Below are 12,438 nucleotides of genomic sequence, written 5' to 3' on the forward strand. Positions count from 1 at the left end.
GGCCGAGAGACATAACTGTCTATTGAAACTCCCAGGCGTAGCGAAATAACACATTAAAACATAACTTTATTTACATTAAAATTACATTACAAAACGACACGTATATACAACACGAAGGCTACATTACTTCTAATCTAATTAATCTCTGCGATTGTGCATCGGCCGAAGGCATATTACAATGCTATCGGCGAGCACGCAGAACGGCGAGAGCATGAGAGACTATCCATTCCAGTGGTTCTCAACACAAATGAACGACAATTAGACTTGAAATGCTACTACAGAAGTCATTCATGATTTGTCAAAAGAAATATTAACCCTTTCTTGAACATTATACTTTACAGACTTTGAACTCGGCATACTCTCTTTTCGCTGTACTACAAAACACTTTGGTGAAGCCTGAGGTGGATGATAGCTCAACGCATGTCATTTCGGATAACAGTTGATAACAATACTGAAGAAGGCAAGTCACTTTGGATGTGAATAATTTAGGCAATATGAATGTTTAAGCTATGGTTTCCCAAACTGTGGGTCGCGACCCCTCAGGGAGGTCCCCGGCTTTCGTCCAGGGAGTCTCGAGGGACAGTCGAATATTTTACTATAACGACAACAAATAAGAGAATTTCTATGGTGGGTCGCGAAAAGTACGTCTGTTGGCCAAAGGGGGTCGCGCACCGGAATGTTTGGGAACCCATGAAACGAATGACAAGCAAACCAGTTTGTTTTAATTAGTATTATTTCTTACAGGTTTTCTGGGACTGTTTTAGTAATATACTTACCCATGTGAATTCCTTCTTTCTTAAATATGACAGTGATATCCAAATAAAGTTCATTTAGACACTAATCATTGTAGTATACATTTTGTCTTCTTATTTTATTAAGAATTCAGCTCATTTTATGTTTATATCTAAACAAGTCTAATTTTGATTATTCTACATAGTTCGTTACATACATCAAAAAGATTGCAAAAAGTCAAGCCTTAAAACAGATGTAATAATATTTGGTTTCTTCATTGTAAATTTTGGTTCAACTGAGATCAACACTGATTGTGTAGCAAAAGCAACAGAAGCGCTAAAAACTATTCGAAAGCCATGTCAGATTGCCAGTTTGCAAATGGAAACTTCCCCGGCCACCACCTGCTGCAGCAGTGCATCACTACGTCCCATTCCTGTTCCCAGTCCCCCTTTTACTCATCCTTGATGCTCAACCCGTCGGACAGACCCGGTCCCTGATCGTTCATCTGTTTCACCTCGAGACCGTTGATCATGATGTTGACCACCACGGTCGACAGGTTCAACCCGAGCGAAAGGTTCTGCACCAGGTTGGCCAGCCGGTGGTTCTGCTCTTTGTTGATGTCGAAGTTGGCCAGCACGATACAGGCAACACCTTGGGCGATCTAGCGGTGCACGCGCGGTCGAGGAAACGGGTGAAGAAAGTATAAATAAGTGGTGCACGCGTGTTTCGAATCTCGAAGCTTTGTGTGAATCGTTTCTAGTTATGGATGTACGGAACTGCGGGATCCAGCCCGAAGCTCATCTTGATTATGTCACAGAAGAGGGCCGTCACCACGAAAGCCAACGAGAAATGGTTCAGGATGTTGGCGACCCGTTGCTGAAGTTCACCCTTGTGAAAGTTAACCAGTGTTAGTATGACGGCCAGCAGGGCTGCCGAAATCTGTGAAAATGGGGTGAGCAGGGGTTAGGGTATTAGAGTCTGTGGCGCTGACAAAGGATCTGGGTAATTTTGGGGCATTGACGGCGACATTTGGATGGGAGCTAGTGGGTTATTTAAGGGATTGTGACTGAAACCGCTGTTTAGGCCACTACTGCCGGTGGACGGGGAGTCGTATCGCGTGCGATCCAATAGCCGCAATGGTTGGGATGAATGTTCTATGCCGAAACCAGATATTATTACGTTCATAAGGGAAATGATAAATATTAGCACAACGATGACGTCATTGAGGACGATTGCCGCCGTTTGTTCATTTTTGCGGTTAATGTTCAAGCTTCCAATCACCACGAAAAAGATGCCCACTACAAGCTGCGAAAATGGAAAAGAAAAGTTGAGATAATCTTGGTTTTAAAATTAGTGGATTTTTTAGACATGACTATACGTGGATTCTGTAGCGAAGCTTTTTCGACAATTGCTGAAAAAATCAACCGGAATTCCCAGGGTACTTTTGGACGTTTGCCACGGAAAATACCTTAAATCAATTCTGAAAGAATCTGGTGGTGTGCCCAGACAAATGTCGTTACCTACTAGTTGTAGCTACTATGGTATCAGATTCAATTCCTAAAAGCAAGCGTGGGAAACACTCACTCAATTATTGCATTTCCATCACTCTCATTTCTACACACATTCAGAAGCGTACATGCTTCTCCTCAAACCAAGCAAATTCTTTCGCGGTAAATTGCATTCTCTTTTCCTACGTCAAGCACCGAGCGTTAGATTAAATGAATCGCAACCACATCTGAGTATCACAGACGAATTAAGCAACAACGAAATATCGTTTACATTCATGAAAATTTGTTTCTCATTAACTTGAAGAGGTTTTCTTCACTAGAAAGTTTGTCGGAGTTACAAACAGGAGTTCTAATTACTCGCTAGATTTTCGTTCATAAATACTTATGGAAACTGTGCTCTTCATGATTAGTTAAAGATTTTTTTCGGTCATTTCGGCCTGAATTCTGCAATGACTCCAATAGTTCAAGTCCTACTCTAGTTGTTTGGAGGTTATCGTCCAAAAATAAGTTTACGTATTGCTCTGTCCATAGATTTAAATAGGTCTCTAGATAGCTTTTGGCAAACTGAAGTATAGTCATAATCAAACTCTCGTGCCCAGTATTCGGACGTGATTTTGTAAAACTTCTGCAAACATCTGACATAGCTTTCTTGACGCAAGCAGCAAAAGCAATAATCACAGTACCACCGAATTTCTCCAAACTCCCCAGTCCCCGACGTCAAATGCTATCTAATCGAGCACGTATTTCAAAACCATCGGATCGAAGGCCGATATCATCAGATTCAGCATGGTAACCATAAAGGCAGCTCCGGTTACTATATAATTTATCACGTTGGCCGACTGATGGTACTCCGGAAGATGCAATCGACAGTCACGCAGCAAACTGAGCGAAAGGTTCAGGACACCCATCGTAATCTTTGGCGGGCGGGCACGGGATGGAAGGAGTGGGAAGGAAATTAGTTTTACCAGTGTGTTAGGGGAGCATTGAACCCGCTGCGGGTAAGGTTAGACACGTGTGCAGATATACACACCCACACGCAAATGGCATAAGATCGAAGACTTTTAGTGGTTAGTCTACTAAAAGACAATGAAAACGTACTCACCTGCAGAATGATGGAGATACTAATCAGGGTGAGCATTAGGGTGTAGAATTCGTGCTTTTCGCCAACCTGTAGGATGTACTTGAGCTGCGAAGCGTTGGCCGTCAGCAGGGCAATGTCGAGCATTCCCTGGGCGATCGTCTTCTTCGTTGCATACCGGTTGGCGTCCATCGACTTGAGCTGAAATGAATGAATAGGATAATCAGAACTCTGATAATGTAGGGCTGCGTCCAAATTCCAAACACACAAACATCTACGAAGGTCTGCCTTAATTTTTTTAACTTGTATTATTATTATTATTATTATTTATTTTTTAACTTGTAGTAAATTAGTGACGGTTGGGCTTTGGCGTAGGCACATAAATGTCTTCTCCTTGCAACCACTACAATCTTTAATTTATTATTTATTATTTATTATTTAAGGAAATCCTGATGGAGCTGCTAGAGGCTCAGAGGATGTTCAGGTAGAACTTCTATAGGTTTTTTTTGAAGAATTTTCAGTGAAATTCCTACAATTATTCAACGAAATTCCCACAAGGCTGCAATCCTATTAGGTATTTCCAGTGGAACTCCTACATGGCTATACGTTACAACTTCGAGAAAAAACCCCAGTGAATTAAACTTTCAAAATAATTCCTGACGGAACTTCTCTAGGGATTAAAAGTGTATCTTCTAGAGGCAATTTGCAGTGGAACTCCAAAAGAATTTTCCTGTGGAACACAAATAGAAGTAATTTAGAGAAATTCTTGGGGAAATTCTCTTTGGAAGTCTTAGAGAAATTTCAGTGGTACCTCGAGAAATAATAGGTGCACTGCCGTGTGCAGCATAGTTGTGCACAAATTAAATTCATCAGCATAGCGTTAGTATTGGTGTTTCTCATTGAGGTATGAACAAAAAGTTTCACAAACGTTCATTTTACTCTAGTTTTTTGACAGAAACCTCTAGTGGGACTGTAATGCCGATAAATCTAGCAATTTTCGTGGTTTTCTCGGCGTAAGCTGTCCCAGTGTCCCATCCCATGTCATGCGAGATGTTTAGCATAAGCTGGCCCATGTTGTCATTTTCATCATAAGCTGTCCCATTTCCAGTTTTGCAGCATAAGCTGTCCCATGTTGAATTTCACAAAAGATATCAGGTTTTCGGAGAATGTTCAGGATTCCCTCAGAAATGCTCGAATAGCTTTTTATGCGTATAAAACACGGGGCTGCTACGGTGATCTGATTTTGTTGCCGCTTCTAGTGTGCAACCAGACTTCACCAATACTAACATTCACTCAATACAGCAGCGGGAGCAAATGGAGAAAAACACACCTCGGCAAAGAAAGTTTGCGAAAAGAAATACATATTGTGTGTCTTTTTACATAGAATTAGTACTCTGATAGGAAGTTGATTTAAACACCAACACTTCAAAATTCAAAATTAATAATTTATTCCGCTTTTTCATACTCAACACATTATTGAGATCTAATCTGAAATAAGCGTTTTGACCCGATATCCCCCATAAAAAGGTAAACATTCCTCTTTCACAATAGTCTATTTTATGAGGCTAGTCAAACGACAGGATTACGCGCTCTGATGTTTACGTTTTCAATCATCATCCGGTTGATGATGGTTAATGACTGCGCGCAAGTCAAGCGTAGTTTTTGAAACTGGCTAAAACCATAATTAGAAATTTTTATTTAATTTTTTTTTCGCAAGTTAACGAGTGAATCGCAACGAAAAAAATACCTGATTAATTATTGAGTTTTGTATTGCTTTTACGACAGCCTTTGAGCCTATTTTGGCTCAAATTTCTCATATCTCCAATTTATCGAACAAGTACCTTTTCAAAAATTACACGATATTCCAGCAAAACAAACGTGCGTGGAATTCTGTCAGTTGACGCCGCTTCTGCGATCAGCTGTTCTGAAACGTCTCGTAAAATGGCTTATTGTGTTGGTGAACATTTTGGTTGGAGTATAAATTTATACTCCACGTAAGGAGGCACAATCCAACCTGTCAAACTCCATAGAGAAAAAATAGGATGCCGTCCCCTTGGTATAAAATGAACATGGGATAGCTTTTGAAAAAAAAAAACATGGGACAGCAAATGCTCCAAAATGTAATATACGACAATTTATGATGACAAAATTGAACATGGGACAAATTGACTTGATGTTGTTTTCATTGAGTTTCTGAACAAAGTATACTAACCGAAAGTAGATTCTGAAAGTATACGCAAAAAAAGACCTTTTGATGATGATGATATTGTTCTACCATCTATTGTAGCAAGGCAGCTGCCTATAGCATTGGAATAATCTGAAAAGCGATTTGATCAAGATTGTGCTGTTGTTAGTGGTCAGTCATTCTCCTGTATGAAGGGCCAAAAAGGGTTGTGCGGACCCGCAAGCAGAGACACTTGCGCGAAACCCGCGTCAGGAGAAAAGAATCTCCTTCCAGAAGAAAGTTCTCACGAACAACTGCAAAATCAAGCCCTCGATTGACAGAATACTCCCAATAGATGGGGTCGAAGAGCCCGCCCTCAATCCACGAAATGTTAACAACAAGGAGGAGGCAGTTCCAAGCTCCTGTCCAAATCGTTTCAATCGGGTGCCCTGATGGTCCCTCCCTTTCCTAATATATGATGAGATATGTTTGTATATGTAATGTATGTCAGTGTGTGTTGTGTATGTATGTTGTGTTATACCCAGGCTTGATAATCCTCCTCGAAATCAAAAGAGTTTTGCAACATGCTCTAGAGCGGTGTTTTGCTTTTGCCTCGTCGCGAGGGAGCGAACGAACCCCAAACAGAGAGGCAATAAAAACTGAGCGAGGAAGAGGGGAACGAAAAAAGAGCCGATGATTATTTCGGGTTTTTGAGTGCGATTTTCGCCTCGAGAGTCTTTCTTTGTATGGGAGTGGAACTCGCGAGAGCTTTTTGAATGTGAGTGGACGTGAGAAACACAACAAGCAATTGTGAGTGTTGGACGAACTCCTCGCTGCGCGGCAAGCTCGCGCTCGGTGCTGTTGAGGATTTGCGTTGTGATTTCTGAGTTTTATTTTCACTCCTCAAAAAATCGCCGAAATCGCTTCCTCATTTTCTCGCGAGGGAGTTTCTGTCAAGCCTGGTTATACCGAAGACGGCTAATAACAAGACAGACATCTACCCTCTTGCTCCATATACCTTGGGAGCTACAAGCACACTAGCGCCACAAACGACTTCAGGGAACAACATCATGAATGAGTGTGCATGCGATGCTACCATTTCCGTGTACGTATTTGCATGTACACGCACACAATCATGTTTTACTGTTCCTGTGAATCGTTGAGGGCGTTTCAACCATGTCGCCTGCAACAGGGTGGGAGCTGGCTGTCTTGTTATTAGCCGTCTTCGGTTATACATTTGTTTGAAAAACAATCATAATCATGATTAATAAGCATTTATAAACAAAACATTTACCTGATTACTCCTGAAATAAAATGTGAATTAGCAACAAAACATTAAAAAAGCACATCAAATCTCGATCCTGGAATATCTGCTCACCACTGATCGGCCGCTTTAGGCATGAAAACATTAACAAGATCGAAATTTGGTGTGGTGGTAGATCTTACGCCGCAACGCACCATTCTAAGGTGATCTACCCACGTTACGGGGCATACGCAAAAAAAAGACCTTTTGATGATAAAAAGTCAAAATCGTCAAAAAGTGACATGGGACAACTAAGCTGCACACGGCAGTGCAACTTTTAGAGAAATTCTCTTTGCAGCTTCTAGACGAATTCCTAGTAGAATTTCTATGCTGTAACTTCTAGGGAAATCTCTGGTGGAACCCCCTACAGGAATTCCCGGGGAAAGTCTTAGAGGAGTTCCTAGTGGGTATACTGGACGGATTTACGGTGGATCAACTACTACAATTTCTGGATATTAGCGGAGGAGGCCCTACAGGTATTTACAGAGGATCTTCGAGTGGAACTTTCGGTGTAACTGGAAGCACTCCCGTTGAAATTTTGAGCAGAATTCCCAGTGAAACTCTGACAGGAATTCCCGAAGGAACTCCTAGAAGAATTCCCAGTGGATCTTCTAGAGAAATTCTATTTGGAACTCCTAGGAGAATTCGTAACGGAACTCCTAGAGAAACTGCTTGAGGATTTTCGGTTGTAACTTTGGAAACAATTCTTAGTTCAAAGAAATTACTGGCGAGAGAATTTCTAAAATAATTTTCATTGAAACTTCTAGAGGAAATCTCGATGCAAACTAGAGGATGGAATTCCTGCTGGAATTTGCAGTGGTGCTAATACAGAAATTCGAGGTGGAACAGAATTTCTTTTTTTTTTTAGTTTTTATTTTTGTGTATTTTAACTTAAATGCTAATTCTACACTAACAGAATTTCTGTTGTAAATCCTTTGGAGTTCACATCAGAAATCCTGGGATTGCTTGAGAATTGACGTTGACGTTTTCTGGTGGAATTGATTGTGGAACTACTGAAAGAATTCCTTGTGGAACTCCTTGAGAGGTTCCTAATGGGCATCCGCGTATGTGACAAATGTAGCACACATTCTACGGCTATCGAAGATCAATAGCAATTAATTAGCAATAAGTGTATTAAAGTGCATATGCTGTTGTTTGAATAGAGTTTCTCGATTGTGTTGTGTTGAGTGAGCGAAATATAAACGGGTTGGGTGATCGCACACACAACGTTGGTGGCATATAAATTGCACAAAGAAAACATATATCGAAAAACAGCTTTTGGGGAGACTGGGGTCAAAAGCTCTTAACTATAATTTTTTTTTTCTTTTAACTTTTAACTATTTTCTCTTTTTATTTTACTCAATCTAGCTTATGTAAATTCTAACTTAATTTGAAATAGTTTATTATTTATTAAAATTATTTTCTCCGTTTGGGCTTAAAAATATATATATATATATTTGTTTCCGTTGTTTTTCTTTTTTCTTTATTCTTTCCTCTTTTTTTTCTCTCTCTTTTGCTTTTTTACCGTAGTAAAAGACCAGATCATAGGGCTCATAAAACTCTAAAAACCCACATCAATACTAGTGATAACGTAATGATTGCAGATCAAAACGAAGAAATCCTAGGGCCACGTGGAGTTAAGAGATTAAAAACCCAATTATGTCTGGGCTGACTACAAATTGTGTTGAGAAAATAAAAAATTCTTGACGATTATAGGATCTTAAGTACGACCAAAATGATAACTAAAAACCTAAAGTTCATCCAAGCAAATCTACATCATGCAAAGGGTGCAACAGCTGTACTTTGCAAAAGATTCGCCGAGAGTAAACTGGATATAGCTTTTATCCAGGAACCATGGACAAACAATGGAAGGATATTGGGAATCCATACAAATCCTTCAAAATTAATATATAAATTAGGGCAGTCACAACCAAGATCTGCAATTTTAGTAAATGGAAGTGTGAATGCAGTTCCAATTACACAATTTATTGAACGAGACATTGTTGCTATAATGGTGGACGTACCAACAATCCACGGAAAAACGGAAATTTGTATAGCTTCGGCATACTTTCCGGGAGATGTGGATGATGTACCTCCACCAGAAGTAGCAGCTTTTGTCTCTTTTTGTAGGAAGCTAAATAAAGCTTTCATCATTGGTTGTGATGCAAATGCTCATCATACGATATGGGCTAGCACAGACATTAATGTGTCAGAGGAGATTTCTTTATCTGATCACAAGCATATACTGTTTGAATATGAGGCTGGTTGTCAACTCATAGAAACTACAAGAAATCCTAGGAAGACTAACTGGGAGATCTACACTTCAAAACTTTTATCAGGAATGGATAACTTAAATGACATTCCAAACTCTCGTCATGAGCTTGAAGAAAGTGCTTCAGCACTTTCGAGCATAATTAAACAGGCTTTTCATGACAGTTGTGCACCGAAGAAACGCTCTTCAACTAGAGATGTTCCTTGATGGAATAGTAACCTGCAAAAACTGCGTCGTAAAACCCGGAAGTTATTTAACCGGGCTAAAAGAACACAACAGTGGGAACAATACAAAGAGTCCCTCACAATTTATAACAGGGAAATTCGAAGGTCGAAGAGGATAAATTGGAGGCACACATGTGAAAACATTGAAAGTACTCCGATTGTTGCTAGATTGCAAAAAGTCCTCGCCAAAGATCATTCAATAGGTCTTGGAACTCTTAAAAAAGAAGACGGTTCTTTTACGAAGAGCTCCGAAGAAATTTTAGAAACAATGATGAAAACACACTTTCCGTGTTCTATTGTTGCGTTCACTGAAGACCAGAATACATCTGTATCGCAAACTGAGGCCAAAAAAACCAGGAGATATATTCATGAAGATGATGATTCAACTGTGTTAGAAGGTGCCAGGAGTGATGCAGCCATTCTGGCCGATTACTGAACAAAAGGTTAAATGGGCGATTGGTTCCTTCGAACCCTTCAAAGCGCCAGGTAGGGATGGAATTTTTCCTGTACTATTGCAGAAGGGTAAAGAAATCCTAACACCTATTTTAACCAAGTTGTTCCGATTAAGCTTATCATTAAGCCATATCCCTACAGCTTGGAGAGAAGTGCGAGTCACTTTTATTCCGAAGGCAAATAAGAAGGATAAATCATCACCAAAATCCTTCAGACCCATAAGTTTATCGTCCATTATTTTGAAAATAATGGAAAAACTAGTAGGCGAGTATATCAAATCGTCATATTTAGTTAAAAGCCCATTGAGCCAAAATCAATTTGCATATCAAGAGGGCAAATCTTCTGTAACAGCACTTCACAAGCTGGTTACAAAATTGGAAATATCCTTTGAAGCAAAGGAGATTTCACTTGCTGCGTTCCTTGATATTGAAGGAGCGTTTGATAACACATCTTACGACTCAATGAGGAATGCTATGTCAAGACGTGGTTTTGACAGATGCAAGGATGGGAACACTCACTTGCAAAGAGTTACACTCACTTGCTAATTCCTCAGCTCAGAAACATGCAGTCAAAAAACGATGTATGTACGACTTTTTCCTCGTGGTTTTGTCTACAACTTTGCCGAACAGAGTAGGGGTCGCACACGAATCCCAAATTCGTGACAGAGCTGTGAAAGCGACTCTCCACGAGGTGAGTGTAATTTACAGAGAGTTGCCTTCTCAGCTCCCTCACGACTTTGGTATGCGTGTGCGACTCCTACTTTATTCGGCAAACTTTTAGACAAAACCACATGGCAAAAGTCGTCCATACATCGTTTCTTGATTGCAAAATTCTGAGCTGAGAAAATAGCAAGTGAGTGTAACTCTTTGCAAGTGAGTGTTCCCATCCCTGGACAGATGTATTGTTGATTGGATTGGGGAAATGTTATCAAAAAGAGAGATATCATCTAACCTTGGCAGCTCATCTATAACCGTTAGAGCAGTTAAAGGGCGCCCACAAGGAGGCGTGCTATCACCTCTATTGTGGTCTTTGATAGTTGATGATCTCCTCAAAAAACTGGAGGCACAGGGCTTCGAAATAATTGGCTTCGCAGATGATATGGTCTTACTAGTTCGTGGTAAATATGACAACGTTATCACTAACAGAATGCAAACTGCTTTAAATTTAGTCTCATCGTGGTGCGATAAAGAAGGCCTTAACATAAATCCTTCTAAAACCACGATCGTACCGTTTACACGACGGAGAAAATTATCAATTACTAACTTGAAATTGAAAGGAATTATTTTGGAACTTTCAAATACAGTCAAGTATCTTGGAGTATATCTTGACAGCAAACTGAATTGGAATCTACATCTTGAGCAGGTAGTTGGTAAAGCTACAAGTGCTCTATGGATCAGTAAGAAAACTTTTGGTAAAAAATGGGGATTGAAACCGAAAATGATCCACTGGATTTACTCGGCAATTGTGAGACCCAGAGTTACCTATGCGTCACTGGTCTGGTGGCCCAAAACAAATGAAAGATTAGCACAAAAGAAGCTGGAAAAACTTCAAAGATTAGCTACTCTTTCAATTACTGGTGCAATGAGAAGTACACCGTCTAAAGCGCTTGACACTTTACTTCACCTTCTTCCACTGCATCAATTTGTTCAATTAGAAGCTGCAAAGAGTGCATTGAAGCTCAAAAGAACTACACAACTCTTTGAGGGTGACCTAAGAGGACATCTCAGTATTTTGAAAACAATCAGTATCAACTCTTTAATCGTTAATAATAGTGATTGGATGAGCAAAAGATACAATTTTACTCACTCTTTTGAAGTGATTAATCCGGGGCGAAATCTGTGGACGAATGGTGGCCCAGAACTACACCCAGGATCAATCGTTTTTTACACTGATGGTTCGAAATTGAACGATAAAGTAGGCGCAGGCGTGACTGGCCCCGGGATCAACATATCAATCCCCATGGGCAAATGGCCTACAGTTTTTCAAGCTGAAATACAGGCGATATTAGAATGCAGTAATATTTGCTTACGCAGAAACTACAGACATTCAACGATTTGCATAATGTCTGATAGCCAAGCAGCTCTAAATGCTTTGAAATCAGCAACATGCACGTCTAAACATGTTTGGGAGTGTATTCAATCACTTCAACAATTAGCTTGCCGCAATCAGGTGAAGCTATTTTGGGTTCCTGGGCACTGCGGAATTGAAGGAAACGAACAAGCCGATATGTTAGCAAGACTTGGATCGTCTCATCAATTCATAGGACCAGAACCATTTTGTGGTGTGTCTGGTTGTTCTCTCAGAATGGAGTTTAAAACATGGGAACATGAGAAACTAAAATCTAATTGGGAAAACACCACTTTTGCGAGGCAGTCGAAACGTTTCATAATACCAGACGTTTCAAACACTCGTAAACTTTTAGAACTTTCTAAACGAGAGCTAAGTTCTTTTACTGGCCTTCTTACTGGTCATTGTCCGAGCCGGTATCATCTGAAGCTGATTGGAAAACTTCAAGATGATGTATGTCGCTTTTGCGGCATAGATACAGAAGACTCGGAACATTTGTTGTGCCGTTGTCGTGTTGGGATCACGCTAACAGTCAAGGTTTGATTATTGCTAATACCAATGGTGATACTTCAACTTGACATAGCAAAATAAAACTGGGGCATTTGTCACAATAGATCTAAAAACTGGTCGCAGTGAC

At 40.1% G+C, this 12,438-nt stretch overlaps 1 protein-coding gene across 4 annotated transcripts in view; it reads right to left on the reverse strand.

Annotated features, from left to right (window-relative positions):
* Positions 1-841: 841 nt before the first annotated feature.
* The window catches only part of LOC134283948 (ninjurin-2-like), a 38,055-nt gene continuing 26,458 nt past the window's right edge, over positions 842-12,438 (reverse strand). Inside the window, exons 2-3 of one of the 4 annotated variants that reach the window (XM_062856825.1) lie at positions 3,343-3,519; positions 842-1,393 (exon numbers count right to left, since the gene is read on the reverse strand). In XM_062856825.1, the coding sequence (XP_062712809.1) occupies positions 1,184-1,393; positions 3,343-3,519 (387 nt within the window). In that variant the 3' untranslated portion in view covers positions 842-1,183. The other 3 variants (XM_062856827.1, XM_062856824.1, XM_062856826.1) reach the window with 3 other exon arrangements.

The sequence above is a fragment of the Aedes albopictus genome, chromosome 3, assembly GCF_035046485.1.
Source record: "Aedes albopictus strain Foshan chromosome 3, AalbF5, whole genome shotgun sequence".
In the NCBI taxonomy this organism is placed as follows: Eukaryota; Metazoa; Arthropoda; class Insecta; order Diptera; family Culicidae; genus Aedes; species Aedes albopictus.